At 47.0% G+C, this 15064-nt stretch overlaps 1 protein-coding gene across 1 annotated transcript; it reads right to left on the reverse strand.

Moving 5' to 3' along the window:
- Window positions 1-14695: 14695 nt before the first annotated feature.
- Window positions 14696-15055, reverse strand: Cdrt4 (CMT1A duplicated region transcript 4). The gene has a single exon (XM_070001335.1). The coding sequence runs from the start codon at window positions 15053-15055 to the stop codon at window positions 14696-14698; it is 360 nt and encodes a 119-aa protein (XP_069857436.1).
- Window positions 15056-15064: the final 9 nt, after the last annotated feature.

Here is a 15064-nt window from a genome sequence, read left to right on the forward strand (position 1 = left end):
AGTGGTGGCAATGGGAGAAGAGATGGTTTCTCTGGAGTCCTCAGATGTGACCCCCCTGCCAAGCTACCCTGGCCTGGAGGACACAATGAGTGTCTGTTCCTGTGGAAACCAGGACTATTCTATTCTGAGAAAGAAGAAAAGAAAAGAGGGGAGGGGGGGAGTCTGAAGATCTGTTTATGCTTCCTACACCTCGCCTACTCCACACATTAACTACATACCAAGCTCCCACCAAGTCAGGATCAGGGAACTCGGGGCAATTCCTTCCACATAGAGCCCAACAAAGAAAGCCAGGGTCTGCAGGAGCCAAGATGAAGGTCAGCCTGACAGCTGACCCCTGGTGGAGGGTTTCTTTATACCATAGGCCAAGGGCCCCCAAGAGAGGGATTTTGTTTTGATTTGCATTTTCTTTCTATTTTCCCAGTATGTTTAACTTCTGAAAAGGCACATCTCCAGACCACTACATAACTGGACAAATTCAAGTTCTGACCTTCCCACCACATTTACTAAAAGCCAATGGAGGCACAGAACATTCCCATGGCCAAAACCATAACCTATCAGGCTACAGAGAGCGCAGGTGCCTAGATCCAGGGTTCATCCCCAGCCCCAAGGAAAGAAAAGCAAAGGACGAGGAGTTGTGAGAGGAGGGAAGAGAAAGGGAGAGAAAAGATGAGAAGGAGAGGGGAGGGATGAGGAGGGAAGGGGAGAACAAGAGACAAGAGGACAGGAATGGGAAGAGGAAGAGAAAAGGAGAGGAGGGGAGGGATGGGAAAGGAAAAGGGAAGGGAAGATGAGGTAGAGAGGAAAGGGAAAGGGAAGGATGGAGGAGAGAGGCAAAGAGAGGAGGGAAGAGGGAGGGAGGGTTGTAAACTCCAGGACTAAAGGAAGGCAAGCAGTTTTTCCTTTCTAGCCTTTGGTTATGAAGCCTGGCCATTCTGCAAGAAAATGGAGCTTGTCCTCAAACCATGAGGAGTCTCTGTCTCATTCACTATGCTTGTCACTGAAGAGGAGCCGGGGGGCGGGGGGAGAACAGCAGCTTTTTCTGCCTAAATCTTGTTTTCATTCTTGCTAACAGGTTCAGGACCATCCAAAAGAGTCCTCTGAGGTTCCTCTTTCTAGACATTAATAGACATGTTAAAGCTATGCTAAGGAAAGTAGTCTGATTCACATGCAAGAGTCCAAAGAAAGATTGGGAAATGCAGAACAAGCTCATGAAGGCAGACCGATGATTCAGGAAGCACTATTGGAAAAACTAGCTAATCCTGACAGGGCAGGGAGTCAAACAATCCTCACTCATGACTTTATAGTGAAGTAAATTACAGCTGAAAATAGATTAAAAAAAAAAAAAAGAACCCAGGTCTAGTGTCTCCTGCTGTAATCCTAACCAGCATGCTGGCTTTGAGTACCCAAGCCTTGATTTCAAATCCCAGGACCTGAAAGGAAAAAAAAAACTATTGTCTCTGTGGTGAAGGATTTGAGGGCAAATTTGCTGAATGGTACTGTGCCATGGCTTGGGTGGTGAATATCTCCTGAAGACTTATGTGTTGAATACTTGGGCCCCTGCCAGTGGCTCATGAGGGTACCAACTCCATTAGTGGATTAATCCATTGCCAAGTTCATAGCTACATAGGCTATGAAGAAATAGGTCACTGGGAATATGTCTTTGAAGGCTGTATCTTGTCTCTGCCCACCCTTTTCTCCTCCCCCTGCTCCTCCCCCTCCTCCTCCTCCTCCCCCTCCCCCTCCTCCTCCTCCTCCTCCTCCTCCTCCTCCTCCTCCTGCTCTTCCTCCTCCTCCTCCTGCTCTTCCTTCTTCTCCTCCTCCTCCTCTTCTTTATTTTCCTCCTTCTCATCTTTCTCTCCCTCTCTCCTTCCTGCTGCCACAAAGTGAGCAGCCTTCTCAGCCCAGACACAATGGATCCAGCTTACCCCAGAGAGATACCTTGAGCTGGGTTTCCTCCTTCAAGTTGTTCTTTCAAGTCCTTCGGTTGCAGCAATGCCAAGGTAGCATGTCCTGCCCCACAAGATCTGTCTCAGAGTTCAGAGTTGTCGGCCAAGGTTGTGTTCGTCCTCTGAATGGATTAGAATCTTCTTTCAATCTCACTCACATGGCTGGAGACAAATGGTTCCGTTCCTCTCCTCATGGGCCTTCCCTGGTGCTGTTTTCCCCAGAGCAAGGAAACCCAGGCTCACACACACACACACACACACACACACACACACACACACACACACACACACACACACACACACACACACACACACACACACACACACACACACACACCAACTACAGTCTCTTTGTATCTACGCTTGAAGATGCCATGCTATCCTTCCACCCATGTCCTGAGCAGTGAGTTGCTAAGGCCAGGCCATACACTAAAGGGAGGGGAAATTATTTCCCAGATCTTGAAGGGTATCAGAGAATTTGTAGACACATTTTTGTGTTCTGGTGCCAGTCCGGGGGCTTGAACTCAGAGCCTGGGCACTGCCCCGAGCTTTTTTTTGCTCAAGGCTAGTACTCTACCATTTGAGCCACAGCTCCACCTCCAGCTTTTTGGTGGTTAATTGGAGATAAAATCTCATAGATTTTCCTGGCCAGACTAGCTTCGAACCTTAATCCTCAGATCTCAGCCTCCTGAGTAGCTAGAATTACAGGAGTAAGGAGTTGTTTTTTTTTTAAAAAAAAAATCACACCACCAACTCCATACTTTGACTAGTACTGTTTTTCTTGCATGTGGGTGCATGCATGCATGCATGTATGTATGTATGTATGTGTATGTGTGTGTGTGCATACACACTAGTACTGGGACTAGAACTCAGGGCCTTTCACTCTTGGCTAGCTTTTGCACTCAAAGTTAGTGCTGTACCACTTGAACCATTTCTTATTTCTCATTTTTACTGACTAATTGGAAATAAAAGTCTCATTGACTTGCCTGACCATAAAATCTAAAGATCAAGTCTTCCAACTTTGATTTTCAGATCTCTGTCTTTCTAGTTGTTAGGATTCCCAGTGTGAGCCAGCAGCAGCAGCAGCAAAGTACTGTTTTACCTAAGTGTAATGCTTCCACACACCTGCATGCCCATAGGCATGCATGTACACACACATTCACACACACACACACACACACACACACACACACACACACACACACACCCCTGGGGAACACCTTCAGAAGGAAAGCAACTTCCTTCCAACAGTGCCCGATGTAGTTGCAGAGTGGGTACAATTGTACAACTCTGCAGGCCACCCTTACCTGGTAGCCTCTGAAAAATCTGTATGTTTATTGAAACTATTTGCAGTAGGTGAACCACAAATATAAGCAGTATATATGCCAAGTACACAGTTGAATTCAGAATTCTAATATTGCAATGTGGGTGTGGAAGGTTAGATCTGTCCCCACCAAGCAGGGCCTGGCTACAGACATCTGAGGGGAGAAAGGTCCCCATGAGCCCCCATGACGCCACCTTGCACGGCCTCCTGCCAGTTTGGGGCTTTGCAGCAGAGCCCCGCCCCCATCCTTCCTCCACACAGGCCTGAAGCCCAAACCCAAGGGACTGGCTGAGCTCCAGGCTGCCTCTCTGCACAGCTTCCAGGCAGCTGGCAGCCCTGAGAAATAGAAGTTGTGATTCTAACTGGGACAGAACCCCATGACTACGTGCTGGACACACGTGTCCTGGGCCCTGATGGCTGCACTGTGCCCTTGTTGGAGGAGCTGTAAACTGCCAGGTCGAGGATGATCCTGAGAGATTACTGCAGACCTGGCAGGGGTAGCAGTGTCCACAGGGAGAAGCCGCAATGTCTGGGGAGGAAGACCAAGGCCTGGGAGGAAGACACCATTTGTCTCCTATGTGAAGCTCAGCAGCCTTTATCTTCGTCTCTGTCATCTGAGAGTGGGCAGGGCAAGCAAACACACAAGGAGTGTATGGGTTCTATATAAGCACAGTTGGCCTCCATATGCATGCATTTGGTATCCTTGGACTAACACCACAGATACACACTATGGGGGAGGGGAGGACATATCTATTCTGAACATACAGAGATTTCTTTCTTGTCATTATTCAAGCATAACAGGTATTTGCATACATTTCCATTGGATTAGGGGTTTTAAGTCTTCTAGAGATGGCTTCAAGTACACAGGCAGGAGGTGTGTAAGTCATATGTAAATACACCTTTTTTTATGATATAGGGACTTGAGGATACACAGGTTTTGGTATCAATGAGGTTAAAAACCAGTTAGGCACACTTCAACTGACATCCTTGACAACCTCATAAGAGAGTGGTAGGGTCTGTTGTTTCCTCCCAAAATCCATATGCTACAATGATCAGCTGCAAGAGAATGCTATTAAGAGATGCAATCCTGGGAGGAAATGACAGCTTGGTACAGAGATCAGTGTCCTTATAAAAGAGGTCAAAGCTTGCCTGACATGGGTGGCTCATGCCTGTAATCCTAGCTACTCGGGAGGCTGAGATCTGAGGATCCTAGTTCAAAGCCAGCTTGGACAGAAAAGTCCATGAGACTCTCATTTCCAATTAATCACAGAAAACCAGAAGTGGCACTGTGGCTCAAAGTGGTAGAGTGCTAGCCTTGAGCAAAAGAGCTCAGGGACTGCATCCAGGTCCTAAGATCAAGTCCCACAACCAGCAAAGGAAAAGAAACAAAGAGGTCAAAGCTATCATTGATGGCTCATGTATATAATTCTAGTTTCTCAGGAGGATGAGGTCTGAGGATTAAAATTGAAAGCCAGCCTGAGCAGAAAAGTTCACAAGATTCTTGTGCCCAATTAGCCACCAAAAAGCCACAAGTGGAGCAGTAGTTTAAGTAGTAGAGCACTAGCTTTGAACGAAATGCTAAGGGATAGTACCCAGGCCTTGAGTCCAAGTCCCAATGCCAGCACAAAAAAAATAAAAATAAATTTTAAAAGAGGCCCAAGCAGGATTGCTTATCCTTTCTGCTATCTTTAAAGCAGGAAATAAATGATCATACAAGAAAAACTCCACAGGTCCCTCAGTCTTGGACTTCACAGTACCTCTTTTCCTTGTTTAGAAGTGCACAATGTTTGGCGTTACAATAGTTAAACCAGATTAAGGCAGGCATTGTTACATGTGGCCAAGTCTGAGAGCAAGCATGGCAGGAAGTCACATTAACTCTCTAAGACTCTTCTGCCAAAATAAAATACTTAAATCGTACAAGGAGGTATTGATTATTGTCGAACATCACTCAGTGATTTAACAGAGTGAGTTAGGAATCTATTGACTTGGAGGCTAGTAGATCATTATTTAAGGCGAATGAAATATACTTTGTAAGATCCTACCTTGGTGAAAACAAGGATTCTTTTCACCACAGTAATATTTACTGTTCATTTCTACTAACAAGGCGAGGCCTACCATGTTTCCCTTCTCCAAGGAAATTAATTCTCAAGAAGACAGAACAGTCTCTGAAATTGCATCCACAATACTCATCATTCTGAAATCCCACAGTGCCAGGTATTTTCCCTGCCCAGGGAACCTCTATAATAAGGCATCCATGCAAGGGCCTGGTAAGCCTGAAGAGTCACTATTACATCATTGGAAGCAAGATTCATGAGTGTTTTTTTTTCCTTTGTGCTAGTATTGGGCTTAAACTCACTTCCTAAGGCCATACCTTAGTTTTTTTTCACTCAAACCAGCACTTTACCACTTGAGCCATGCCTCTACTTTTCACCAAAATTTGCCAGTTAATTGGAGATGAGTCCCACGGATTTTCTTGTCAGGGCTGGCTTTGACCCACCATCCAATTCAGATCTCAGCCTCCTGAGTAGCTGGGATGACAGGCGTGAGGAGCTGGTGCCTGGCTATGATTCATGTTTTGTACTCACTAGAGCAGCAGGGTTTCTGGTCATCCTGTGGACTCTGCCACTGGCGAACACATGGATTTCCCAAGAGCCTTCAGGGAAAAATGCTCAGGTATGCATGCCCACACATCACATCCACCCACCTCAAGAGCCTCAGTAAGGAAACCAAGAAAGCTGGTGAGACACTCAAGGTAGAAGAGGAGGAAGGGAGTGACTCCAAGAGGAAGCCGTACCACAGGGCTAAGTGTCATGGAGAAATTAAAACCAACCCGGATATGCTTGAGAAGGAAGGAATAAATGATCATGAATCAGTGATCTTTGGTTCCTACACAGTGACCTAAAAAGAATGAAGGCTGAACCCTAGCTCCTGAAGAGATTGGGGATTGTGGTGATCATGGTGGTGATGATGATGGTGGTAGTAGTGATATTAGTGGTGGTGTTAATGGCAATCTCATGATAGTGATATTGGTAATAATGGCTGTGGTTATGATGATGGTGGTGATGGTGATGATGATGGTGATGGTCGTGATGGTGGTAGTGATATTGGTGGTGGTGGTGGTGACCTGTTCTGCCTGAGAGCTGCCCACAGGGCAGAAGGCCTAACTTCTCCACATTCTGGCAGCAGAAACCCACACAGGCCAGTCAAAAGTTTTCTATCCTGAGATCCCGGGAGCAGCGCTATTGCAGACAGAGCACGGCTGGCAGCAGGAAATGTCCTACGGAGTATCCGCACTTTTTCTAGGTCAAGAGAATCTTGGAAATGAGGCTGGTATCCCATTGACATTCATGATCAAGACAGAAAAAAGATGCGATCCGCAGTGAACAGAGGTGTTGGTTCGGGGGAAACTGCATGGATGTTGATACACGTGTGCTGACATCCATGTTGGAGATGGATGTCCTAAACAGGACACCAAAATAAAATTTCGGTCAGGATCCCCCAGAAGCAGCCGCCCCACTCCTCGCAGCAATCACAATCCCCCAGATCCTTAAGGCAGAATCACTAGCCCTTCCAATGTGGGCAGCGCCGTGCTTTGGGAAGGTGCAGAGGCTCCATTGTCCTGTTGGAGACAGACAGCGGTGAGCTGCAGCTCCCCAAGCAGCTGCTCTTAGGAATTGACGCGGGGCCAGGGAGACAGACAGGGTTGCAATGGCTCTGGGGACCCCTGAGCCCTCAGAGCTTCCCAGGAGCACACGAGATCATCCTGCTATCTGCAGGAACCAGACTCCACCTCTTCCCATCTGAGTATTAACAGAATGGCTAGAGGCATTGCAGACTTTATGGTACAAAGAAAACTTCTGAGATGCTTACAACCAGTTTAATTCTGGAAATCTCTAAAACCAATAGTGATCCAAAGGAAGAGAAGGAAAAGGAGAGAGACAGGGAAGCAGAACATGAGGAGAGAAGAAGAAAGGAAAGAAGGGAAGGGCTGTAACTAAGAGAAGGAAATGAAGAACAATGTAAAGATTGAGAAGTACTTCCTGTCCTAGTCTATAGAGGAACTACAGAAGCCTGGGAAAGCCAGTAGAAGCAGAGGCTGCCCATGGAGAGAGGAAATGAAAGGAAATGGAGTGGTCCCTTTGGAGAGGAGATCCAGGGAAGTATGGGGTGGGGCTCAGCCAGAGATCGGAAGTCTGAATCTGCCACCTGCTCAGATCAGGAGAGGGCACAAAAGGGGCCTCATGTTGTTGCTAGGGGCGTAGAGCAAAATGCCCTCTCCCCAAAGCCAGCCTGGGACAATGATCAGCTCCATGGTGCCACAGAAACAAACATGGATGCTCAGGCAGCCTGGCAATGTGTTTCAAACTCATCAGGACCACAAAAACTAAACTTGGCCCAAACTCCACCATGACCTCATTCTCTTTTATGAGCAGCTGTCCTGGTACTAATCCTCCCTCCTTTAATCCCTGGTGCAAGAGGCTGAGAGAACGGGTCAGGAGGCCAGCACAAGTGTGTGTGTATGTGTGGTGTGTGTGTGTGTGTGTGTGTGTACATTCACGCACGCACGCACGCACACACACACACACACATGCACAGAGCCACATACTTCGCACAACCAAATGATGTCTCCACGGCCCGAATGGAAGCCAGACTTGCCTCCCGCAGTGGGCTCTGGCACACCTCCTGGCTCAGGCAAGCACTGGCCACTGCACATCTGTTAAATGCCTGTCAACGTGTTGCTAACAGGGAAATGGGGGAACGTGCTCCGGCTGTGAAATTCTGTCCCTTCTGATAAAAGCAAGGAAGGAACAAAATGATGGACCTGGACTGTATCCAAGATTGGCCATTTACAAGAACAGATTAACTCTAATGGAGTTTGGGGACATTGCACCTCATGTTCCTTCCATTCCTCTAACAGTCTCAAAGAAAAGGCACATGAAAGATGCCTCCTGGACATTTTATAATTTTGGACCCAGAGTAGGACTTGAATTCAGTACCTTGCACTCTTGCTTGGCTTTTTTTTTCCCCTCAAGTCTGATATGCTTAACACTTAAGCCACTCCAGCTTTTAATTCGTTAATTGGAGATGTGACTCTCAGATTTACATGCTACATCTCAGCCTTCTGAGTCTCACAGGCCAGAGCCACAGGCACCTGGCTTGAAGATTTTATTTGAATTACACTAAAAGGAAGGGTCACAGCAAGGCTGTATACATAGTGCCTCAAACTTCCTACAATCACCAAATCATTTTCCAGCCTCTGGTGGTGAGGAAGCTTCCCCCTGTACATTTCACTCGGAAGGTTAGGTCTTGCTCTTATATATCACTTAATTAATGCTAGGCCATGCTCTGGGAACAGGAGGGTAAATGTGGGCAGCCTCCTTTAGGGTCACAATATGTGCAACACCTCACCCCCACAGTGCCAGAGCTCACCATCAACTGGCCCCAGAAAGTGGGCCCTGTCATGAAGCTACTTCACAACAGATCACACTGTGGCTTGGCACCAGGTGCCAAAACATCCACCCTATGCAGGATCCTAGCAGGACTGTCACAAATTTAGAGGGAGGAGGATTCAGTATGGGATCGGCAGATTGACAGGCCCAGAATCCAGTCTGAAAGGAGCGTTCCCACTTCAGTTGTTATCAACCAAGTGCGTTGGCCGGTAAGGCCAACGGTAAGTCCATCCATCCTGCACAGCACCCTGGATGTAAACCAACTCCTAAATGGGAAAGGCCGAGACTCAGGACTCACACTCAGGACAAGTTCCTTCCCAGTGTCACTTGCTATGGTATCAACATTCTCCACAAAAATCCTCCCAACCGCCATGTGTGTGCAAACGGCCCCAGAAGCCAAGTTCCTAACTCTCCTGGAATGCTATGGCTTCTCATGGCCCTTTGTCCGCCAAAATTAGTGGAATGCTCTGAGTAGCTGAACAACTGCATCAAGAGAGGAAATAACGCATGCCAGAGTTGTGCTAGACCCCCAGAAACGCAAGCTTATTAGAAGGGCCAAATTGATCTCCTATGAAACTAGGAAAATGGAGAGGTGGGGTGGGATTGAGTGGGATTGGGGAGGACGAGGAAGGGGGGCTGATAACCACCAAGATGCATGATGCTTATAAACTGACACATGGAATGGTAACCCCTTTGTACAACTACTTAAAGGTAATAATTTAACAATAACAACAACAAAAAAAAAGGTCACAGATGGGATAGGAATTTGTATTGGTCCTAGGATACGAATAGGGTCTGCTAACCAAGCCCAAGTTTCTTCCATACCACATATCACTCACAATGGGGGAAGGGTTCCATCATTTCTTTTGCAGGGGAGTGGGGGCGGTCGGTTGTGGGGCTTCAAGTCAGGGCCCAGGTCCAGTCTCTGAGCTCTTTTGCTCAAGGCTAGTGCTCTACCACTTTGAGCCACAGCACCACTTCTGGTTTTCTGGTGGTTAATTGGATGGAGATAAGACTCTCACAGACTTTCTTGCCAGAGCTGGCTTTGAACTGCAATCCTCAGATTTCAGCCTCCTGAGTAGCTAGGATGAGGCCAGGCATGAGCCACTGGCATCAGGCTTCCATTTTGTTTTGCCCTGACCCATGCAGAACTCAGGTCATCGTGGGAGCAAGAAGCAGAAGGTATTCTGAACTCTGCTTCTGCCCGACAAGCTCCCCACCGCGCCCCCCCCACCGCCCCGTGTACCCAGGCCCAGCCCTGCCAAGCCCTACAGACTCAGGATGCTGTCCCGTGATTTCCAAATGTCTAGGAGGAATGGGAACTAGGGATTTTTCCTGATTACTTGACAAACAGAAACTTGGCCCTGAGCTTCAGTCCAGGCTCTGACAATGTCAGCTCACAGTAAATCTCAGCTGTTTACTTTCCTTACCCTGCTCCACACCCTCCCCTCCCTATACCTCAGTCCCCTCCCCCCCATCCCTGCCCTAAGATTCTTGTTCTATCTTCTCTTATCTAGCACTGGTAATTGAAGGGCTTCAAAAAAAATGTGCCCTTTGGCCTTGAAGTGTATGAAGATTCCAAAAATCTAGAAATGAATGGCTCAGAAAAAAAGTATACAAGCCAGCAGCTTGTGGCTCATGCCTGTATTCCTAGCTACTCAGGAGGCTGATATCTGAGGATTATGTTTGAAGCCAACCAAGAAAAGTCTGTGAGACTCTTAATCTTCATTGAACCACCAGAAAACTGAAGTGGCGCTGTGGCTCGAAGTGGTAGAAGAGCTCAGAGACAGCACCTAGGCACCGAGTTCAAGTCTCACTAACACAAAAATAAAAAGGTACACATAGGCACATCTGCTTGGACACCTTATACTTTTTACCACCACTATAGGCTAGGAGGTACCCAGGGGCTGGGCCAGGGATAGAGGGATAGGACACCTATACCAAGTTCTTCATCTCCGTGAATGCACTATTGTGCTTTGGCAGGGATTCCAGTGCAGAGAGCAAGAGTCTGTCCTGTGCTGTCTCTCCTTGTATTAAAAAGAAGGCAGATGACATCAATCAAGATGCATTATACTCACAAATTGATTGGTTGCATTAAAACCCCTTGATTAAATGTAAGAATAAAAAAATAAATTTTTAAATTTTTTAAAAGCCAGGAATTCACATGCCAGTAGCTCATGCCTGTAATTCTAGCTACTCAGGAGGCTGAGATCTGAAGATCACAGTTCAAAGCCAGTCTTGGCAAGAAGTTTCATGAGACTCACCTCCAATTAACCACCCCAAACATTAAAATAAAAAATAAAAAGCCAGAAGTGGAGCTGTGGCCCAAGTGGTAGGGTGCTGGCCTTTAGCAAAAGAGTTCAGGGACAGCACTCAGGCCTTGAATTCAAAGCCCAGCACCAGCACCAAGGGGAGAGAAATAGGGAAAACCTACACTATACTAGGTGGCATTGTTTATCTCTTACATAAGCACTTTGGGCCCACAGAAAAGAACAAGATTTGCTGATCACGCTGTGCTGGTCTCTCTCCTGTATGACCCACTGTTCATCAAGTAGACAACTTCTCTTTAGACTCCAGCCAGCTACCCACCCACACGCACACCCCCATCCACTTGTCCACATCTGTGCCAGTGTGTTTGTCCTCAAAGTTACCTTGAAGACTGCAGTCACCTCTTTTCTCAAGGGACCTAATCTCCATGGGGACTTGTTCCAGAGCCACAGACAGAGAAGTCACAGAATGTGGGGACTATTAGATGTTCTCACCATCCCCGCCAAAAGTGACAAGCAGGCTTGGTCATGTTGCCCAGCTTAGACATTAACTGTTCAAACACCAGCCATGGAGTTTGCAAATGTGTAAAAATACCATACTTTGCACAGGGAGCCAAAGAATCTGTTCAAAACAGCTGCTTGGTATGTGTGTCAGGACAGGCCCTTAGTTACAGAGCAACACAGGCAGAGTAACAAAATATACACTCTGTTGCTTCCCAAACCTAAGGGAGCAGGGAGCCCAATGAACCCTCTCCCCTGCCAGACAGAGAACTCCACATATACAGATAAATAAGAGTGGGGAGGGTTGGCGTTGGGATGGATGTGAAGTGTGTTTAGAGTAACCTGAGATATCCCAGGCCTCCATAGCTTGGATGGGCAGATGAGGTTACATATTTTACATTCTTCTCCATGTGTGCCCTGACAGCTCAGTAGGGGTGTCAGGCCCCTGAGAAGGGCACCAGGCTGATTCCCGGGAGCACCAGGGATCCTGCTGGGGGTTCATGAACAAAGCTAGTCTTGACCAGGATCTGCTGAGCTCCACACCCAAGGCAACGGGGCTTGTGTGGTCATGGGTTTCCAAGTGAACCAGGTCTCCTCCCCCTGCCACTTGGCCTTGGTCTAGGATCTCAGGCAAAGAGCCCTTTGAGAGAATGATGGAGTGGTCCCCACCACCTAGCACTCAGCCCAGCAAACATATAAGTTTCAGTCACCCTGAGTCACTCAGATGGGCCTGCTTCAGGAAGAGACCAATGGTGTCCCCCCTTTTTCCCCCCCTGCCCCACCTTCCCCAGTGGGTATCTTCCCTAGGAGAATTCCTTCCCAACAGCCTCCTCTGTCCTCAGGTGAATGGAGCCATGGCTGATGAACACCCCACCCCAACATTGGCCAGACCCATGCATCCTAGCCTGGGGCTTCGGGCAAAGTTTCCCCAGTTCAGGAGATTAGATGTTCCCCCCTTTCTCATTAGTGTCTCGGGAGAAATATCTAGTCTGCAGCCACACAAAGCAGGTAAATTTGCTCACAACAGAAAGGGTGAGTAATGCCTTCAGCTCAAGCCTGTGTTGTTCTACCTTGTTAAGAATTCATTTAAATAATGCTAATTATAAAATAATCATTTCAATTAGAGTATATTATATTGTTTTAAATCTATCAGCTGGGTATGGGTGTCTCATGCATATAATCCTAAGCGACTCGGGAGGCTGAGATCTGAGGATCACAGTTCAAAGCCAGCCTAGGCAGGAAAGTCTGTGAGATGCATCTCCAGTTAACCATCAAAAAGCTAGACATGGAGCTATAGCTCAATTGGTAGAGTGCTAGTCTCAAGCAAAAAATAAGTTCAGGCACAATGCCTAGGCCCTGAGTTCAAGCCCCACGACTAGCACAAAAATTAATCTATTAATTTCTTAAAATATTTTTTTAAATGGTGGCCTTTGGTAGATTACCACCCCATACTGCATTTAAACAGTTTGGAGATATAATCCCAAATCCCTACTAACTTAATCGAAATCCTCAATGGGGTTTATAATCCATATAGCCCCATGTATATCCTAGCCAGAAACACCTAAAAAGAGTAAAAGAGATAAAACTTCTCAAAGGACTATACCTTCTGCCTTCATGATCCAAACTACTGAGATCTACTGGGTAATATTTATGTGGTTATTGGTTTGTTTGCTTTTTTCTAAGTATTCTGGCCAAGGGTTAAAACTGTGGGTAGAGCTAGAAGCTAATTAATGTGAGTTTCCCAACTCAAATGCATAGAATCCAGATATGAGTTCTTAAAAGCTGCATCTATATTAGCAACTATAAATGTTAACATGAGACTCATGGATGGAGAGAAATGCATTATGGGGGAAACTCACCTGGCCAAATGCCATTTAGGTCTATTAGTGCATCAAATCCTCCACTCATCTTTGAGGAGGAAGCCAGATGGGGCTTAACTGCCTTGCAAATACAAACACAGAAAGCCAGGAAGGTCAGCCATACTCGGCAGACAACCGCTCGCCCATTTGCTAGACCAGATGGAGCTGCCTCGTCCTAACCGGACCCTGTTTAGCATCACTCTCTTTGGGGCCAGTTCAGAGCATGGGTGGGCCACTTCTAGCTGTCCTTGGACAAATAACAGCTGGGTCCAGCTCAGAACTTCTCCATCAGCTGGGCTTCAACAAGGCAAGCCTGAGGGAATCAGAGGGACACTCTCTCTAGCCTCCACTGCAATCTGTAAGCCCCACAACACTTAAACACTTCCATATTATGTGTAGTTGTCACAAGGAACGTCAGAATTACACAATGTGGGTTACTAAGCTAATTTTCTTTTGGCTTCAAAATTCCATCCTTTTGTAGTATGCTTGGATCTACATGCTGGCCTTGGGGAGAGGGGGGTGGGGGGAATCCATAAACAACATTCCTGTTTTGTGTTCTGCTAAAACACTGCCTCTAGGGGGCATGAGTGGGAATCTGCAGGCTAGAGGGTGGAGAAAGAATTTACTGGTTGCTTTGGATTACATGCAGTTTATCCTCTTGACGCTTCCCATCAACTTCCCCTGGGCAATCCTTTTGTTCACTCAGGCAATGCTGCAACTCCTCCCAGAAGCACTTGAATCCTGATATGGGGTTGTCCAATGCTCTCAGAGCCGGTCTCCCTTTCCCCAGCCCCCTCAGAGGTGGGGTGGGTGGGCATCCCTGCAGGACCCCCCACCCCACCCCCAGGGCTTCTGCATCACCAACCAGCACAAGCTGCATCCTACAACCCTTGCTCAGGAAGTCTGGGCTACAGACCACATGTCTCTTTTTCAAGCATCCTATTTATTAAGTCCAAGACCTTCCCATGGTTGCTCAAGCCACAGGGTCTGTAACTACTTCCTTCAAGGCTGTCTCGGTTATTACCTGTGAGCTCATTTTCTTCCCTTTTTACTTAAAATACGTTATAATGCTACGAAATTATCTCAAGTTAAAAGTAACAGATGTGGCTTCTGCCTTCTGCCTGAACTTGAACTCAGACGAACACTCATAGTCAAAGTTCTCAAACACCTATGTAGAAATTAACATTTAACACAGCCAGAACCCCAACAATCTACAGCCCAAATTAGGATGGGATTTCTCTCTGTGAGACCAGGGGCAAGTTCAAGTTTAAAGACCACAGTTCCGTTTGTGGCTAGTGGCACTGAATTCTTGTACGTTCTCTGGGGCTGGCTGTAGACAGACTTCTGGCTAATTCTTGTCGTGTTTTTCCTTGCTGGCTTGGAGTGAGCTGTATGGAAGCTTCCTCGTCATAGGTTTCCGGGCGAAAATAATCTTGTTGTACTTTATGGTGGGATTTTCTCTGGACTCCATTTGTAAGTTCATGGGTTCTGAGGTAATGGTGGAGCCGATGACTGACAGAGGGAAAGCGCCCCATATGGACAGCATGGTCTCTGACAGAGCGTCCTGCAGCGTCAGCTCCACAGATGGCTTGGACGACTTTTTCCTCTTCAGCTGAGTGCTGCTAGAAGACTTGCTTGACTTTGCTAACTGCCGGTTCTCCTCTAAAATCCGTGCATATTCCACTTCTCTGATTTTGCTCTTCTCCATGAGTTTTTT

Source organism: Dipodomys merriami, unplaced genomic scaffold, assembly GCF_024711535.1.
Source record: "Dipodomys merriami isolate MVZ:Mamm:240054 unplaced genomic scaffold, mDipMer1.0.p SCAF_59, whole genome shotgun sequence".
Classification (NCBI taxonomy): Eukaryota; Metazoa; Chordata; class Mammalia; order Rodentia; family Heteromyidae; genus Dipodomys; species Dipodomys merriami.